This window comes from Leuciscus leuciscus (genome assembly GCF_965113295.1).
Source record: "Leuciscus leuciscus genome assembly, chromosome: 6".
Classification (NCBI taxonomy): Eukaryota; Metazoa; Chordata; class Actinopteri; order Cypriniformes; family Leuciscidae; genus Leuciscus; species Leuciscus leuciscus.
Window position 1 is genome coordinate 23,143,321 of NC_138730.1, and position 19,846 is coordinate 23,163,166.

Sequence of the window (19,846 nt, forward strand, 5' to 3'; positions counted from 1 at the left end):
AATGATGGCCACACTCAAATTCTTGATGTTTACGGATTTTATAATCAGACCCTCATCTTACGTACTGTTACACAAATCTATACATGTTATATTGTGCATATACAAGAAGCATTACATTGGTTTCGCTTCATATACTAGCAGAAAATCACATGAGGTTCCACGAATATGAATTGCTTTGTGCAAGGTGTACAGGCAGTAGGTTTTTGAACATCACAGATGGCGTGTCACATCTCGCTAATGAAAAGATATACACTCAGTACACGTTTCAGAGCAGATTTCAATGGTATAACTGAGTGTCATTAATGTAGGAAGTCATTGAACAGCACTAAGGACACAATAATGAGAAGGTACAACAACGAGCAAAGATCTCAGCCATTAAAAGCCTCTAAGAAAATGATGAATGCTGCTTGTCTGAAATATTTTCCAAGGTCTATATTAATAAACCAACATTTAGCAGAGAAAAGCAGTGCAAAGGTGTTTTGTAGACTTAGCTCTTGACTTCACTAAGGACTTATAAATATTTGTGCTATTATTATTAGCGTAATACTTCACCCAAAAATGAAAATCTTCTTTTACCTACCCTCATGTCTTTAGAAAAGCATAGCTTCTTTCTATTTAGGAAAACACAACTGAAATTATTTAGCTGAATGTTCAAGCTCCTTTGTTCCATACAACAGATAAAAAAATAAAATAAAAAATAAAATAAAAATTACTGGCACCAACACATTATTTTAATATATATTTTATATTTACATCAATAATTTAGATATTAAATGTAACAAAAATATACAATTTAATATATCATTTAATATTATTAAAATATTATGCCATATACATTTTTCACTCACATATATTTATAATAAAATAAAATAAATACAAAGAAAACTAGCAATAATAGCTGGAAATGATACAGTTATTCTAATTATACATGAAAGCCCAATATAGCCAAAGATTCATAAACACTTTGCGGAAAATGATGGTAAAACTGTACTGATTTGTTTATAATTTTCAGCCCTTTCTAACTGATGCTACAAATACTATCAAGAGTCATTCTTTCAGTTTCATCTATGTTAGCCAATAATTAAAGTTGACACGCAGAATTCATAGATAAACCTCATAGCTAAACCCTGTAAAATGAAAGTGAATAGTGACTACGACTGTCAAGAAAGATTTTCAAGGTAAAATTCTCAGTGAATTAAATTTCAGTCTGTTCCGCACACAAAACTATCATTCAAAACTTTAGTGTTACACGGAAGAAAGGAAATCACACAAGTTAGAAATTACATTAGGGTGAGTAAACTCTGACTGAACTTTCTTTTTCTTTTTCTTTTTTGCAATAAAGTGAAAACCTTTCGTGCTTCAAATGTATTTTAATTTTATTTTTTACAATTAAACATGAATTTATAACTTTCAACTTTTTTTTATTTCTCTGTTTTTTTAATCTGTTAATAACACAGTGAGTGTACGTGATTTACATCTTATAAAAATATCTTTGCAACAAAGTATGGAATGAAAAGTTAAGGCTTAAAACTCCCACTCTTCACACACACTGATTAAAAAGTCACTACAAAGCTTTCTCTTCTGTCAAGAAACTCAAACTTCCCACACACGACACCTGCATTTAACAAACATAAAATTAACCGCAACATGTTAACATCCCCACGCAGGTTTTGCTCTTGCACACACCTGCCATCTCAGTGTAAAGTTTTTAAGAAAATGTTTTACTGTCCATGCTGTATGTAAATTAATGAAGGCCTTGGCACTGTTACACCAATCCAGCACTGTTGAACACCGTTCCAGCATCTGAAGCACACGATATAGGCTGAACAGCTATCATACCTGAGGCGATAGTGAATTAACGAGCAGACTCAAGGACACAACAGCAGTATGTTAAGGAGGACAGTGCTTATTGATATACATGTACTGCATTAACGAATGAAACAAAAGAAACCTACAGCTACTTTCAACCCTTTGTTTTATGTCATGCGATTTTTGTTTTCACCAACAAATATTACAGACTAGTGTGAAGGATTTTTTATTTATGGGCTTTTTGCCTTTAGATAGTGACATTCAAAGAAATGACAGGTAACAATAGGTAAAATAAGAGGGTGGGAATAGGAAATGACACAAGCCCGATTTGAACTTGCATAAGTGCCACCTTAGGAGCACGTGCACATCTTCAAATGAAGGAGTTCATCTTTTGTTTGCAAATTCGATATATATGTTATAATATTCAATATTTAGGCATTCCTGTAGCTAAAACAGCAAGATAATGGGTTCAGATCCTGGGGAATGCATGCACTGAAATAATATATATTTTAAGTTTTAAACATTTCCATCATCCAGTTTTGAAAATGCCACTTAGTCAGATGTAGGACGTTAGCAAGATCTATATTCCCTTACAATCCTTTGAAAATGGTTCAGTGTATGTTAATAACAGCACAAAACATGCCAAAACATCTGAATAATTCATTACAATCATTCATATTCATGCAAGCATTTACCAATGTAAAGCCATTCTAAATTCACCTCTGGGAACAGACTCTTTATCTAGCTCTTTCTCTGGAGTTGTGTACTCAAGGTGCCTGAATCAGTGCGGGAAAGTTCCGCCCACACCATGTCTCCCTGCAGAGATACGTGCACATAACAAATTGGCATTAATTGCGGGACGGCAGCCGTCTGTCCCCAGCCACCATTGATTTCCTGCCTGCTCCGGCTGGCCCACATGGGCATGAGGGACTGAGTAGGCTGCCTGTGTTTTTTTAAGGGTCTTAGCAGAGAGGAAGAGGAAGAGAGAGCAAAGACTTTCAAACCTAACTGTGCAACAATACCTGGAGCTCCTGTAGGGGTTACAGCCTGTCAAGAACGTTTTTAATGCGTTGGGAATACTGTATTCTATTCAGACTCTACTAACTATAAGAGAGTATGGGCCCTATTTTAACGATCTAAGCGCATGGTCTAAAGCGCAGGGCGCAAGTTCACTTAGGGCGTGTCTGAATCCACTTTTGCTAGTTTAATGATGGGAAAAATGGTCTAAAAGGGTTGTCCCTATTCTCTTGAGTAATGGGTGTGTTTTGGGATTTCAGGCATTAAACCAATCAGAGTCTCATCTCCCATTCCCTTTAAATGCCAGTTGCGCTCGCGCCATGGCAGATTCGCTATTTACAGTACATGACAGAATTTGATAGTGGAAAGACCGAAGCCATCTCCAGAGCGCAAACGGAACTGCTCGTGCGCGAGGTAAAAGTGCGCAAGCAGACCATCTACGGGACAAGCCGGATTCCACCATATCTTTATGTGCACAATAATAATACTTTACATTGTAATCCTTTTATTTTAAATATTTGGCATGTTTGTGTGCTGCTGTGCGTCCCTGTGTGTTTAATAAGCAGAATCTATGCACGTTGTGGACCCGCCTATAGGCGCACATTATAAACGCGCTCTTTAAATAACAAAAAAATATATTGTGCCATTGACTATATCTGTTGCCTCAAAATAGCAACATGCCAACAATGCGCCAGAACACACCTCGTTTTCAGACCAGCACACCCATGGGCGCACAAATGGGCACAAATGCATTTGCTATTTAAACAATGTGGCGCAGGACGTGAAAAAGATAACTGCGTTGGACTGCGCTTGGTGCTGCATTGCGCTGGGTGTAAGATAGGGCCCTATAACTCTTAAAGAGCGCACCATACAATTCTAGAGAAATGTGAGCTTTCTGTTTGGTTACAGCCATGCCATAAAGAAATATTTTATTGACTTTTATAAAAAATAAATAAATAAATGGACAAACCTGTTCAAAGCCCATAGTTGAACCCTACTAAACACCTTTGAGAGAAATTGGAACAGTGAGCCAGACACCATCAACCCATCATCCAATGTCAGACTCAGTACCTGACATCAATAATAGCCATATGTCAAAGTAGTCTATGTCATAATATCTATGTTCACACATCAACAGAACATGGTTGTCAGTCCTCGTTGGAGTGCTATGTATTGTTAGGTTCAAGGTTTGGTTATGAAAGAGACTGATAAAAGCATTCTATAAGAATACTGACAGTCTAAATAAAATTGCTATACCCACTAAGTATAATAAGTATATTAAATTAAGTATATTAAACAACATTGTGTCAACTGTGATCAGACCTTCTGATTTGATCAAAGTTGCCATCTATGGCTATTGTTAGAATAGAAGAGTAGATTCATTTCGGTTATTTGCTCATACAGGCATTATTTAAGACACTATTGTAAACTGTTGTATGAAAAGGACTATTAAAGAGTCAAAACTGTTAGTAAATACGTTTGTCAATCCCAAACACTGCATAAAGGTAGATTTTGGCTGGGGGTGGGGGACTAAAACTGGTTGATAAATACGGTTGCCAATCCCCAACACTGCGTGAAAGCAGATTTTGGGAGTAAAACCTGTTAGTAAATATGATTGTCAATCCCCAACATTGTGAGAATTTAGCTTTTGAGAGTGAAACTGGTAAGTAAATACGGTTGTCAATTCCAAACACTGAATGTATGAACACAGCTTTTGAGTCAAACCTGTTAGTAATTACTCTTATCAGTATTCATCATCGATGAATGCAATTTGTTTTGGTCAAACCAGTAGATAAATACAGCTGTCAATATCAAACACTGATTGTGTGAATATACTGTATTCACACAGTTTATTCCACTGAGTTTTCTGAAACCTTACATGAGAATATCTGCCAAGAGGATCAGACCAGACTAAAAAGAACACAATGTGTTCACACCCACCGTTATAAACGCTAACTTAATTGGACAAAGCACTATGTAATTAGAGGCTAATTAGGAGATGTGGATCTCATCTGCTCTACGATCCCAGTTTTATGCTGCAGATATTAAGTCTCGTAGCCTGGAGTGGTGTATTTTAAAGCTTAGGTATGATAAGCTCCTGTCTGAGCTACGACAATGATTGAATGTGTTTTAAACAGCAGGGGATGGGCTTATTTCTCATGCAGGAAGCGAGCAAGTTCTGTCTCTGCACTTCACTCCGATCCATAACCAACCGGCTAAATCAGTAGTGGGGAAAGTGGGTATAGCTGCGGAGCTTTGTCAGGAGCAGCCCAGACAGTGTTATGATGAATGTGTCAGCGAGAGGGAGATGTATTTTTCCGCACACGGAAATCTGGCTCACCTCCTTTCTCGCTAACTTTAAAATTCATCATGACTCTGCAGGGGCATAATGAACTCCATCAAAAAATCAGCCGGCATTAACATCATCTCCAACCAGCTGATCCGACGGCTCAGGATACCACTCATGTGAGCTCAAGAACACGAGTAATAGGCAATCAACCTCGCATAAAAGAACAATAGCAGCCATCATTCATTCTCATGTACAATTAGCATAGCGCTGACTGAGTGATGGCCCCTTTGCCCTCCGGCACTCTGACATGCCACTTCCTGGCTGCCTGCCTGCTATGGCACCATGGAGGAAGAGCGTGACACTGTGCGAAGTTTCTCACACAGAAATGACATAAAAGGCTAATTGGGCCTGGAGGTTCTGATACATCAGAGATCCCAACACCCATCAGCTCTACAAGTCTCGTTTGCCATTTGATGGCTACGATCTGACCACGTGACCTTCTTGTATGGATCTGAGGACCACTGGACTCTTAGATCATCAGAGACGAGGAATAAGAGAGAAGTGCCACTAACTGTCATGCAAAGCCATTCCTGAGGCTCATTCCAAGTCATTGTGGTGACAATTCCCAAGGGAGTCGCATCTTGAGACAGAAGGGAAAAATAAAACATTTACATATGCAATGCATCTCATTAATTATAATTAAATGAAAGTGCTGCCTGCTTGCTCAGTGCTCCTGTTAGCACTAGGTAAATTAGCTATTCGGCGCACATATACACAGGCGGCTATTTTCATATCTATCGTGACAATGGCTGGGTTGTCCGGATGCTATTGATGCAGCGCGGCCTCGACGGACGTCGCATCTTAGAGTGGCTCAGGAGAACAGGATATTAAAAAAAAGTCCCCTATGTTCTAATGACAGCACTGCGCGGAGACACGGAGAACATGTTGACACTGAAGGGTTTTCTTTATCCTGACTGCGAGAGAGAATGAAAGAGAGAGAGTGTTTCTGTGCAGTCATTCCAACACGTGGAGAGCAATATGAGTTCTATTTACTGAAATATGGCCTCATCTCGCCGCAGCAGTGTAAGATTCCAAGAATTATTAGCTAGGGTTCGCTGTTGACATGGGCACAGTATCTAGTGAGGTGTGTTAGATGTAACATGACTCTCAGTCCTCTGCAGAAAAACAGCTGAACTAGAATGATCATATTCCAGGAAGAGCATAAGTACTGATTTTATAATAGACTGGGAAGAGTTTTAATTTAGAGTAGCATGGCAAAAATGCGGGTTTTGGTGATCAGTACATTTGATATACCAGCCAATAGTGGGTGAATTTTGAACAATATAGAATTATTTAGTAGTTTTTGTTCAAGACAATCCACCTATGCTTTTATGTCTATTTGTTTATTGATTCTCTAAGAAAACAGTTCACAGATTGTAATAACGCGAAGGCTACATACAATAGAATGAAATATTAAATCTTTATTAACTTTACGGTATTCAACCCAACATAATACTTTTTAAAAAATCATTCCATTTTATTTGCTTTGTTCAGAGACTTTAAAATCATAAATGGCAAATCATGGGAGACCTCCTGGGAAAACTGCTGGAAGAGGTGCTAGTGAAGCCAGCAGGGGGTGCTCACCCTGTGGTCTGTGTGGGTCCTAACGCCCCAGTAGTGATTGGGACACCACACTGTCAAAAAAAGTATGTCCTTCGGATGAGACGTTAAACTGAGTTCCTGACTCTCTGTTGTCATTAAAAATTCCATGTCCTTTGAAAAAGAGAAGGGGGTATAACTCCGGTATCCTGGACAAATTTGTCCATTGGCCTTTGTCCATCATCATGGCCCCCTAATCATCCCCATATATACTGATTGGCTTCATCACTCTAGTTGCGTCCCAAATGACACACTATACACTATGTACTTATGCACTATGTTTATCCGTGTAATGTATGAATTTTATTAGGTTATTTTGTCATTCACCGTCGGAGTCTGATAGCCCCTCCCCTTCCGTTGCGTAATTAAAGCTGTGACAGTTGAGTACATGAAGTACCCAACATTCCACACTTCGTTTTTTTCAGGTTAATTAAGTGCATCATCGTTCATTTAAAGTTTACTTTTTCTATTAGGAATTGTCTGTGTGAACACACTACTTGCACCATTTATACTAAAAAACACAGAATAGTGCATAAGTACGTGAATTGGGACACACCTTCAGTCTCCTGTCCACCAATAAGCTAGTGTGTGGTAGACATTCTGGCGCAATATGGCTGCCGTCACATCATCCAGGTAGATGCAGCACATAAGTGGTGGTTGAGGAGATTCTCCCCTTCCATATGTAAAATGCTTTGAGTGGCAAAAAAAGCGCTATATAAATGTAACAAATTATTTTTATCATTTGCTTTCATTTGCTTTTGAAATTGACGCTCTGTTCGAAGAGCTGCGCAGACGCCTCGCCGTTGCCATGGTGACGTCTGATAGGACTCAAACCCTGTACTCTGCCTCTCTTCTTTCTTTTTTCTTTTTTAATTCTATTTCCATTTCTAGCTCCACTAATCAAGGAATGCCAGTAAGCCCAGAACAAACAGATGTTACCGATTAATTTTTCCATCACTTGAATTAGAAAGTAAATTAAAACAAAAAGATTTTCTGCCGGAGTTCAATAAACAACTCATGCCTGATTCATTTTTTTTTTTTTTACCTCCTGTCAAGAACAAATGTTACACTGCTAACAAGGCAGATGCATGGCTGCCTAATGGGAGGGTTGTTGGTTTTCCAGTGTTTTTTTTTTAAAGCCACCAGAATGTGGCTCATTATGGCTGGTGTTAGTGTGTGCATATGTGTATGAGTGTGTGTCAGTGAGCTGTTTCACAAGCTGGAAAGACTTGCATTATTGTTAGCAGTGCCCAGTGCTGGTACTTTCATATGCTTATGACCTTTCAGGGATTTTTGCCAAAGTTTCAGTTTCTATGATGTTGTACAAAAGACTCTGCTCTGCTGATACTTTGCAATGCAGTGTGCGCTTCCCACACAAACATACCACCCAAATCTTATCACGAGTGAATGTGGAGCCTATGGCATTCTCCATGTTGATTTTCTGTTTTCTGTAAATATACCTTGTCCAGGCCAAAGGTCTTGGTGAGGGCAAAGCCCCAGCCCTGCTCGAAGGCCCTGCGGATCATGGCTGCACTGGTTGTGGGTGGAGCGCTGGCCAGCCCAAACGGGTTAGGAAACTTAATCCCGCACATCTCCACGCTGATGTCCACGGAATCGATCTCGCAGTGGAACAAGGGCAGTTTAGGAGTGGTGCTTACTGTGTTACCATGAAGGGACTGCAGAGAAAACACACACATTTAAACCATTACTTTTTGTGCTTGTCACACACAAAAAATCAACACATGCATTACAAAAAAAAAAAAAAAAAAAAAAATCGTCATCCTAAAGGAATAATAGCACATCTTTAATAATTAGTAATACTACTGAACAGTTTCCCCATTGATATGGTTATTTTAGAATGTATGTGTTTAAAGGAATGTTCTAAATTAAAATTATATTTGAGTTGAAATGCATGCTTCTGTTTATATACAGGTATACAGCAATGAGTCAATAACACACATTCAATAACACACATTTATTATTATTATTATCATTATTAATAATAATAATAATAGTAATATCAAATAATATATATTTTTTTATTATTAATAACAATTTCAACTTTCACACCACATTTTTTGTTGTTGTTGACAATTGTCACTAAGTAAGTCGTCACTAAGGCAGAGAGACTTGCTGAGCCTGTACTGAGTGTCATCACTCCAGTTTGTTTGTGACAGGAAATTTATTGTGTTACAACTGCCTCCGGTATTACCTACTAGCAAAAAAAACAAAACTCCACAGCTAAAAACCCAGACAAACAAGTACACTGCGCGAGAGAACATCTCATTCCACTGACGATCCATATACAAAGCCCTAAAACCAAAAACACCCACAACAAAATGTGATCTCATCTTCCAATGATTTACGTGATCTTGAACCGCTGAACCCATTAGCAAATATTTGAACAGCTCTTTCTCTGTAGTCCAAAATTACAGAATGGTTTTGGAGAGGGGGAGGGGATTTGCCGAACAAACACTTCAGCGTGACTTCCTCTGGCCACAGTTACATTAGTGATTAACCTCTGCATGAACCTTCTCTTTATGCTGCTACTTAGGTCTGTGTGCAAAATCGCAGAAAATAGTCTTCTAGGAAAACGAAGGAAGAAACTTCTACTGTTTGAGTGTTGAAGCCAAAAAGCACTCTGAGAAAAAAAAAGTCCCCATGGAATAATGCCCTCGCTATAAAAACAGTGAGCGTAAAACTCTGAGTGCTACGCTAATACTGAAAATTGCTGGCACTGACACATAATGTGAAGCAGGCTCTCAGAGCTACACAACTGTGGCCAAACACTAAGTATGTTGTGTAAGACGTCCAAATGCAGAATGAGATGGATTGGCTTATTGAGTGGAGAGCCCACCTGGATGTACTTGTGGATGTGCCAGGAAGCTTGTTTGCCATCGTTGACAGACTCCACGGTGGTGTTGGCCAAGCCGGCGATGTCTCCGCCGGCAAACACCCAGGGTTCACTGGTCTGCATGGTTTCGCAGTTCACCTTAGGTGTCCCCCATCCGTTCAGCTTAACTGGTTCCAGGGCCTTCTTCACTGTTCCAGCACACAATGTTGCAAAGATCAGAGTGGTTAGAGAGTTGTAAACTATACATTTTCATTGAGTTTTCATATAAAATTTCAAGGAAAGGCACACTAGGTATTTAAAATTAATTACTTAATTCTCAACAGTTCAAAAGTTTAGTCAATAGGATTGTATTATTTTTGAAAGTAATCATTACTTTCATTCAGCAAGGACATTTATAGACATTTATATAGCCTATATCACAGGCAACAAATGATGTATTGTTTTGCTGCCTTCACAAAAGAAGCAGATGATGGCACTTTGGTAGACTGAATGTTACACAAATACAGCACTCAAACGATGCGCTGTTGCTTTCCAACCTATGTTCAATGTATTTCAGCTTTCAGATACATCCAAGGTCTTTTCAATGGATGTATGTAGTTATTTTTCTTCACAGTCACACAGGTGATCTTGCAGAGTAAACATGTACTGTAGTTCATATGTGCCAAGTTCCACTAAGTTATGTTTAACAACCATAAACTGTCATAATACTTTTAGTTTAATTTAACCATTAAAATAAAAACATAGCAAACTTATTTTTTAAGTGATTTGCTAAAAAAATTTAACTGTTGTCTTTCAAATAAATGCCATTTGTTCTAATATTTTATATCAAATGCATTTTATTTATTTGTAGACATATTTCATATTGATAATTCCTTATATTTTATTAAATTTTTTTATAGTCAATAGGCTAGTTGCATGCATGCATGAACCATGATTTGCTATTCGCTAGTCAGCTGTAGGTAGTAGAGTGCAACAGTCGAGTTTCGGAAGTATAAAATCCAATTAATTTTCTCCACAGGGGGATTTGAATGGTAATTTATAAACCTTTAAAGACAAACCTAATGTAAGCTGTGAGTTTTTTGTTTTTTTTGACAGCAGAAATCCTGGTGAAAAAACATTATCCATGACTCAACAGAGAAAGTTCCACCAATCGGAAAAATTTTAACAAATTGCGTCAAAAGAACACTTTAGTGCCCACCCACTCCCATGAAGCACTGTGAATGATGTACAGTAATACCTACGCTCTAAAACTACTTAAATATTGTACATATATGCATATTTTTACAATAAACGTATTGTTTATATACACAATCAACAACTTTAAAGCTGCAGTCCGCAGTTTTACCTCTTTGTCGCCACCTCTGTTCGAAATCTGCAATTGCATTTATTCACGGAATTATCAACTTTACGTAGGTTGTGCCTCGGCACTACACGGACAGAATGTGCGGAATGTCAGTCATCACACCGGTTTGGATACTGTCATTCGGAATCACAGACTCTTCTTTTTGGAAGTATGACCAACATAAGAATTTTCACCGGAAAATGTCATCTGAACAAGTATGTAACATCCACTTTTGTTTTGACCAACTAAGGGAAAAAAGCATTGCAGTAAATCGTGCTGATTAAATCTAACGATCGCTTATCATTATCAAACCATGCAAATTATACTTTGTTCTCAAATTGTTAATGTTAACAACATCAGCATTGCGTGACTACATTTAATGCCTTCCGATATATATCCTTATTTTCAATTGGGCCCGGTTGCAGTCTCTTTTTTTTTCTGTAGCCACTCCGAAGTATTTTGTATTTTGCATTTTACAACGGGTGAATCTCCAGTTGTCACTGGTGATTGTCGTTTGAACCTTTCTGGATCCGCTATCAAATTGATAAGTTTTAATTATATATGCAAAAGCCCCTATTAGCACCCATTTGGGACCCAAGTGGGCCCATATAATGAACATCTAACTGGGCCCCACTTAGAGCCCACTATGGACCCAACGCCATAGGGTTATGGGCTAACATATTTGGGGCCTATGTGGAAGCGATGGACATTTTTTTAGGCCCCATTTGGGTTGCCCATGGAGGGCCCATCAAAAACAGTCCATCAAAACCCCAAATGGGTACCACATGGAAATGTTAGCTGGGCTGTCTTGTACCTTTGTGTTTTTGTTTGATTTTAAATTACTTAATTTCTTAATTTGACATGTTGTGATTCACCTTGTAGCTGGTTGGTTTGATTCAATGCTTTATTAAAGACTTATTTTAAAAACCCGACGGTCAAAATGAATGGGAAAAATACTTCCGGAACCAAGGTCACTGAAAAAGGTGACTGTCACTGTTGCACTATATTAGGGAGAGGGACATTCTCATTCTAAAAATTATTTGACTGGACAAAAATCTGTGCAGGATGAGTCATCAATATGTTGGTCTATTTCCAAGAAAAGAACTCTGCATACAAGCATATCCATGTTTTCAAAGCTAGTAGACGTCGATTCAAAGCCACAAAACTTTGATTTTGATTGTTTGGGCTCTATAAGTATCCAAATACTTTTTGGTGCCACTGAGGACACATAACTGTTCACTTAGTGAGTGCTGGATATTGTTTAAGCTGAAAAATGAAGACATGTCTTTGATGGAGGAAGAAATGACAGTCCCTCTGGATTCCTGCATGAGACAAGCAGAGGAATTTGTAACCCTGACGGCCCTGTTGATGCTTTGCTGTGGCTGTTATTGTTGAGTATATTTTCCCTTTTATTTTTTTCAAGACCAATCCCCTAGTCCCTCCGTCAGCTCTCCTCGCCTGACGCTCCAGTGATCATGAAGACTGCCGGCCTCATCACTTTCAAAAAAAAAAAAAAAAACATCCTCACACCCTCCTGTTTGTTTCCCTCCTCCCCCATCCCCCTCTGTCTCATGCACACACGCGCGGGCTGTGGAGTGTGACAAATCTAAGAGACTCCTGAGATCTTCCCTTTAAATGAAATGGCCTCCTCTCAGAATCCAGTAGTACTCTCCAGAGAAACTTCTCATACAACTGCTCATTGCTAAGCTCCATTAGAAGATGGAATGCTGTGTGAAACATAGGCAGGAGAGACGCTGACAGAAAGAAATGCAACAGCTTAGAGGACACAAAGCCACTTTGGATGGATGAAAGGGGGGGATGCATTACTGAAAATGCACACATATGAATTAAAGTCACCAGGAAATCCACATTGACAATTCTTATTTTTGTATGTAATATTAGTGCTTATTATAAATGATTTATCTGTGCACATCATTATATATAATTTTTTTTTAATTCATGTGCCCTGGTAATCTTTAATCAAAATAACTTTTCCTCCCTCTTAAAGCAACATCTCTTCTCTTCTCTGATGATGTGTTTACTGACACGAGGGACAACCTGTTACTCACATGACATCAGAGCAATAGCAAACCACAACCATCCAATCAATTCCTGATGGACAAGTCCCACCCTACATTTCTTGTTCGAGAAGCCGTTTCACTCGCATATACGTCACAATAGGGAAGAAAATACAATTGTAACTTCCATTTTATGCCCACTTTCATTTATTGTTGCTAAAAAATAATGTGAAACATTGGCAAAAAGATGTTTGTGTGGGAGAGAGTTCTGCACTTTTATCATGTCTTGACTCCTGCATTGTTGGGGGGTTAATTTCATGTATGTTACATGTGCAGCAGCAGCATATCTTACATGCTCACAGCAATGTGAATGTATTGGCAGTAGCAAGTTTCAGTTCTTTGAAGTTAACATATGATAATCCATATATTTTTCTCTAGTGTAGAGTACTGAAGTGTTCCTTTTTAATGATTTATAGTTATAGGTCGTCTGCCTTGCTCCCCACCCCAAAAATGTAAGTTTTTTTCCCAAATCGTGCAGTCCTAGTTGCTTTTGATATCAGCTTGTTCACAGTTTTTTTTTTGTTTTTTTTTTACAGGGACCAGATGCCACTGATGAGTCCTACTGACTTAAACATTCACACGAGTCTCTGCAAATGAACATGGTAAACTGAAAAAGCAAACAGCTTGGAAATGACAGGTATGTTGAACTGGAACTGTTTCAGGAATGGCACAAAGGTGTGTGACTGTTCAAGTCTTTCTGTTAAGATCAGTGTGCTCAATAATGTGCCTTTTTGTCCTTAATTATGGACAAAAATAATTGATATATTATAATAAATACCGTTATGTATCTTTGGTTTTTGTTGTGTTGTAAATAAATCCAAACAATCAAAAAGCCATTCTTTTAATCTCTTCACACTCTTTGTTTTAGTTCCCTCACAGTCCCATTCACATGATAGGGCCATTAGGGGAGGGGTATTTGTCTTCCCAGGTATGAAACACATCAATATACATGATGATTCACGCCCTCCCTGCGTACAAGCTTTCTTACACAAAACATGTCTTACAAATTTTAAATCAATATATTGTTTTATGTGAAAGAGTGGGCAAGAAGATTTTCACATCGTTTTGAAGCAAAAATTGTAGGCTACATGATACAATTTTCAAAAGTTTCGTGAACAAATATTCATTATGGGTTTTATGGCCTTATTTCAGTGACTAAAAAAAAAAAAAATCCACAAACCACGGATAAACGTCATTTTCAACTACATACTTTTACATACATGCTGCTCACATATTATTGTAGCAGAGTTTGTGCTGAATACAGTGTAATCAGACTTAAGTCATGGAAATGTTACAAGTGACATAAATAAGCACAAATGTCAGGGCATGTCAAAATACCTCCAGGGCCCAGAAAACACCTCCAACCCCAGAGGGTTAATATCTTGTAATATCTCCTGACCGCGCTGGCTTCTGTGAAGAGGGTAGGGGACCTGCAGGCATTCTCGGTCTACAAATCGTGCCTGGAATTCAGACCGGCCAACTCTCACATTATCCTGAGACCCAGGCCCGGATACTTGCCCAAGGTTCCCACCACTCCTTTCAGGGACCAGGTGGTGAACCTGCAAGTGCTGCCCTCGGAGGAGGCAGACTCAGTCCTTGCTTTGCTCTGTCCCGTTCACACTTTGCACCTATATGTGAACCGAACAAAGAGCTTCAGGACCTCAGACCAGCTCTTTGTCTGTTATGGAGGCCAGCAGAAGGGAAAGGCTGTCTCTAAGCAGAGGTTGGCCCACTGGATAGTGGATGCCATCATCTTGGCGTACCAAACCCAGGGCGAGTCGTGCCCCCTGGGGGTGAGAGCTCACTCTAACAGGAGTGTTGCTTCCTCCTCGCTGGCTTATAAATTTAGAGCTGCGGGCTAGGCGACACCCAACACGTTTGCTAGATTTTACAATCTTCGTGTAGATTGTAAGACCGGATGCGAGCACCTATCTCGCTCCTCAGGTGAGTCCCCTAACTAGCGAACCCTGTTGGGGTTCTTCCTGTACCCTGCGGCAGACAGACGTGGAGGAGATGTCTGACACCAGGCCTAACACTCGTAAGAACACCAGTGGTTGATCCCTGTGCTAGGCTAGGTGCCCATATGCTGTGATCCCTACAGCGATCCCATATGGGTATTCTTCCACAGTACTTCCATCTTCCCTGTCGGCGAGCTCCTGTCTTTCCCTTGGCAGAGCCACCTCTGCCAGCATTGACTCCCCCCTAACTAGGCCGAAGCTACCCCAGAGACCTTCCATAAGTAGCACTGCCCTAATGGCCGGTCCATATGTGTGACTTCCACATGACACCTCTCTACGGGTAGGATGTGGTCTCTGTAGCGCTCCTTTCTGCTTGGAAAAGGCATGCTTTCCCAGTGTTATCCAATAGTCTCAATTAGTGGGTCAGAAGGAACAGAGGTGACCGACCTACCACACATGGAAATAAGTCTCTGTGGTAAGTCCTACCTGAAGAGGGAGGAACTTCTACAAGCACATTAACTGGCGGTAGAGAAGGCACTCTGCCTAGGGGAAGTAAGACTAGTAAGACCAGAAAGAGATCCAATGAAGGAATAAGCAATGGGTTAGAAGGATTTCAACATCTGAGAAAATCTGATTCATGATGTGCCAGTACGGCAGCCACATACACTTGCAAGGTAGAAGGGTAGGAAGGAAAGCACTGACCAAAGTGCGAATCTCTGTGGGTTCTCTGTCAGTTTGTGAACAGACTACACTTAAAAGCATATAGCCGTCTCGTAGCCCAGCACTCCTGGCTCTGGCTTGAGTGATAGTATCTATCACCGCTGGTGATATGCCAGGTCTACCACGTCCTGTCCAAGGCCAGACGTGGAGGTTCAAGAGGGTGGGTGTAGTTGTCAAATTGTGCCACATCCTGAAAAAGGAGGTCCTTCTTCAGGGGATTTCACCAAGGAGCGACTTTCGTAAGGAGCATGAGCTCCGAGAACCAAGTCCGCGAGGTAAGGTGCAACCAACAAGATTCTCCGTCCTCCCTGACTTTCCACAACGTCTGTGCAATCAGGCTCACTGGGGGAACCGCATATTTGCGTAGGCCCCAGGGCCAGCTGTGTGCCAGCACGTCCATGCAGAGGGGGCCTTGGTCAGGGAATACCACAGCAGGCAATTGTTCCTGGAAAGCGAACAGGTCTACCTGAGCTTCGCTGAATTTACTCCAAATCAGCTGGACCGCTTGTTGTGAGAGTTCGTCTGCTGCGCTATTGAGTTCGCCTGGGATGTGAGTGGCCCGCAGCCACTTCAGAATGCCGCTGTCAGTGTAGTTCGTCCAGACCAACATATGCTTGACCTGGATCAATAGTCAAAACCTCCACAGGGCCAGCAATATCGCCAGCAACTCGAGGCAGTTGATGTTCCACTGCAGTTGAGGTCCTATCCAGGAGCCCAACGCTGCGTAACCATTGCACAAGGCAACCCAGCCAGTCTTGGACAACAACACGCGTGGACATTTTTTCTAAGGGAACCCCTTCCCGTAGAAACGCAAGGTCTGTTCAAGGGCTCAACAAGCGACGACAAATCGGCTTGATGATCATGCAATGTGTGCTGCTACACCATGCCCATCTCGGGACTCGAGTCTGTAGCCAATACTGGCTAGCGGTCTCATATGCAACAACCTGAGTTGAGTTAACAGTTCACTGGAGGGGAAAAATAATAAATGAACAATGACTGAAATTTCAGAATGTGCCTGTTTTTTTTTAGTATTATTTATATACCATTTGTTAATATTTTGAATGAGCTTTTATTTTAATATTTTATTTTAAGTTTTAGTAAGTTTAAAATATGCTTTTTATATTTCTATTTAGCTTTAATTTATTTCAGTTTTAGTTTTAGTAATTTTAGTACCTGAACTTAAACTTGTTTTATTTATGTTAGTTGCAAAGGCAACATTTCCAATTTTCGCTTGTCTAAGTAAAAAACATTCATAAAATATTTGTGTTTCATTTTATTTCAATTAACAAAGAAAAAAACCCACACATTTAATAATATTAGCTTTAATTAACGATAACAACACTGGTCTTGATTCTTCAAAAATTCACCTTTTGAGTTCCACAACATCATAAAGGTTTGCTCTGAGACCTAGAGGCCTGAATACAAACAACATCATGCTTCATGGGGTCCACAGTGGTAAAAGTAGCCAGTCAGCTGCTCATCCCGCTGGCCAGTGGTGACCTAATCACAGACCAGCTTGCCCACCCAAGATTGCAGGGGGTGAATTTCTTGCTATCTCAGCTTTTCTCTAATGCTGCAATGCAAACCTCTTCTGTCGGCTCCACCGGCCATTGAAGTGGATAAGTAATTCATATCTTGGGCAAGGTGCAGGGAGTGAGTGGCATTTATAAGCTCGCTATCTCTGAGCTTCGAGCCGGTGATGAAACGACTCTCCGCTCAGAGACATTACAGTGTTTAGGATGGATGACAGGTTCGCCAGAGAGCAACAACATTGGGACAACAAAACGCTAAGTAAAGAAGAAAAAAAAACATGAGGAGGTGAAAAATAGCTGGATGAATGTGTGCCGAAAAATAAACACAATGATATACAGCGGGGTACAAAAGTCAGAGGCCACATCTGGGATTAAAAACCAATTTAAACCTGGAAATAAACAGTTTTAGGATCTTAAAAAACATAAAGCAAATTAACATTAAATGCTTAAGATTCTGCACTATTTATAGATCACTCATCAAATAAGAAAATTTGTGACACTGATAATGTGTCTCTGGATCAGTAAAGCAAAAGGCGGACAAACCAGATACTAAGACATTCTGAAATTTATGGTCAATTTTCAATTAAACTTTTCGCTCAAATTATGTTATATATATGTTATATCATTTATAAAGAAACTATAGAAACAACAACTGTAAAAAAGAAACAACTGTAAAAAAAAACCGATATGTATGTTATAATAGTATTTTTTTTTAAATGATATAATAAATATTAAATAAATAAAATACAAATAAAATAGGTAATGATAAAGATAAGACCTTGTGAAAAAATATATAAAATTAAATATATAGTCAAAAAGCACAACATTTGTGATCCAGACATAAAATGTGAATGTGAATTTTTGGCTAATCTACTGAAATAAGGTTGTATTTGCGATGGTGGATTGATAAAGGATTCCCATAATGAAACAAGGCTCTCATTTTGAGGGTCTTATCTCCTGCCTCTCCCTCAGAGTGATGGTTATCACACTGTGACTACTAAAATCTGCTAAGGAAAGATAAGTGGGGCGGTGCTGAATGCTTATTGACGAGAGAACAGTCTGGATTTTGTGATGGCTCACTGGGGAAATCTTATACATGGAACACAGGTACACCAACATGTGCTCTTTTGAACATGAAAAACTGTTTCTAACTGGCCCAGTGTGCAGCACAAAATAATATGAATTTTTTCTGGTAAACAAATAAAACCTTTGCCTTTATGCCTTTAAATAATGCCTTTGTCTGGTAAACAAATAAAACTATTATTTCTTACTACATACAACATATTTAGCTTCAAAAAGGAGTTGAAAACAATAATAAAACCCAAATAAATGTAAGCTCACTAAAACCAACTACAGCAATTGTCCTTTCTGAAGCTCACCTGCTGGATCGTTCAGTATGGAGCCAAAGGCACTGATGATGAAGTCTGCTTTCAGGTGGACAATTTGCTCCTCATCCACAATCCAGGTGCCATCATCCCGCTGCTCTGTGCGGCAGAACCGCAGGCCTACGACATGCCCATCTTTCTTGATTACCTCACAAGGGGACAGGAATGGCAGGAACTCACACTTTTCCTCTTTGGCCACCTCCATCTTAAAAAAACAGAAATCGAATGAGAAGCATGTAATCCTAATTGCTAACATGGAAATGCTTTAAAACAGAGTGAAGAGAACTTTACGCATTTATCTTTAGAATGTGGTCATGACATTGAAGTTGAAGTATTGGCTATAAACAGGACTCCTAGAAAACTTCACAGAAGACCTGAACATCTTCCTAAGCCTGCTTACAGACAGCATTACCCATTTTACTGTACTGTGCCATTTACTTTTTGGAGACCCAAACCTCCTAGGGAAAATAGTCTAAAAGCGTCTACAAAGCATTTCTGTATCTTCCACTTACTACATCACCCACTAGCTTCTCCTACTCCTTCCAGTCTATCTCCTGGTATCTGTACCAGTGCATAATTTATTTAGCCTTAAGAATCTACTCCAATAAAACACTCCAGTATAAACCATTTGCCAGGTTCACAAGCGTTTAGAGTATAACAACCCTTCCACATGCACTTTCGATCCCGTCTTCGAACCTGCTTCATCTTAACACTCCTGTTCATCACCTCCACCTCCACCTTGACCTGACCTCCCCAACTTCAGGTCATCTTCACACTGGCTTGTAGCCCATGGACATCTGGCAGGTTATGGGGATCTTTACTGCCCTTCCTCAGCAGTGAATAGCAGTGGTTCTCAACTGATGGGTAGTGACCCAAAAATTTGTAACAAGTCTGTTCTGATAGGATAATGAACAGCACTGGGAAAAAATAAAATGAATAAAATAAAGCACTGTAGCGAAACCATTGAAGAACCACATGGAGTGCGCTCTGTTAAAGTGTATCTCAGGCTACACCTGCAAGAACAACTTCATTGATGAAAATTAGTTAAAATGGCACACTCAGCAAAAACAGCCCTAATCACAGTGATTGAATTACAGGGTCTGCCCTCACATTGTTTTCATCATACCTTCAGAAAAGAACCTACAAGATATAATGGAAAGGATCAACTTCATCTCCACACCCATTGGAGTTCCACAGGGTTT

The 19,846-nt window shown here is 39.6% G+C and overlaps 1 protein-coding gene across 2 annotated transcripts in view; it reads right to left on the minus strand.

Moving 5' to 3' along the window:
- The window catches only part of dpydb (dihydropyrimidine dehydrogenase b), a 144,777-nt gene that overhangs the window by 50,036 nt on the left and 74,895 nt on the right, over positions 1-19,846 (minus strand). For both annotated transcript variants that reach the window (XM_082172759.1, XM_082172760.1), the window contains 3 exons: positions 18,639-18,849; positions 9,633-9,817; positions 8,236-8,451 (listed from right to left, as the gene is read on the minus strand). In XM_082172759.1, the coding sequence (XP_082028885.1) occupies positions 8,236-8,451; positions 9,633-9,817; positions 18,639-18,849 (612 nt within the window). The remainder of the gene's footprint in view (positions 1-8,235; positions 8,452-9,632; positions 9,818-18,638; positions 18,850-19,846) is intronic.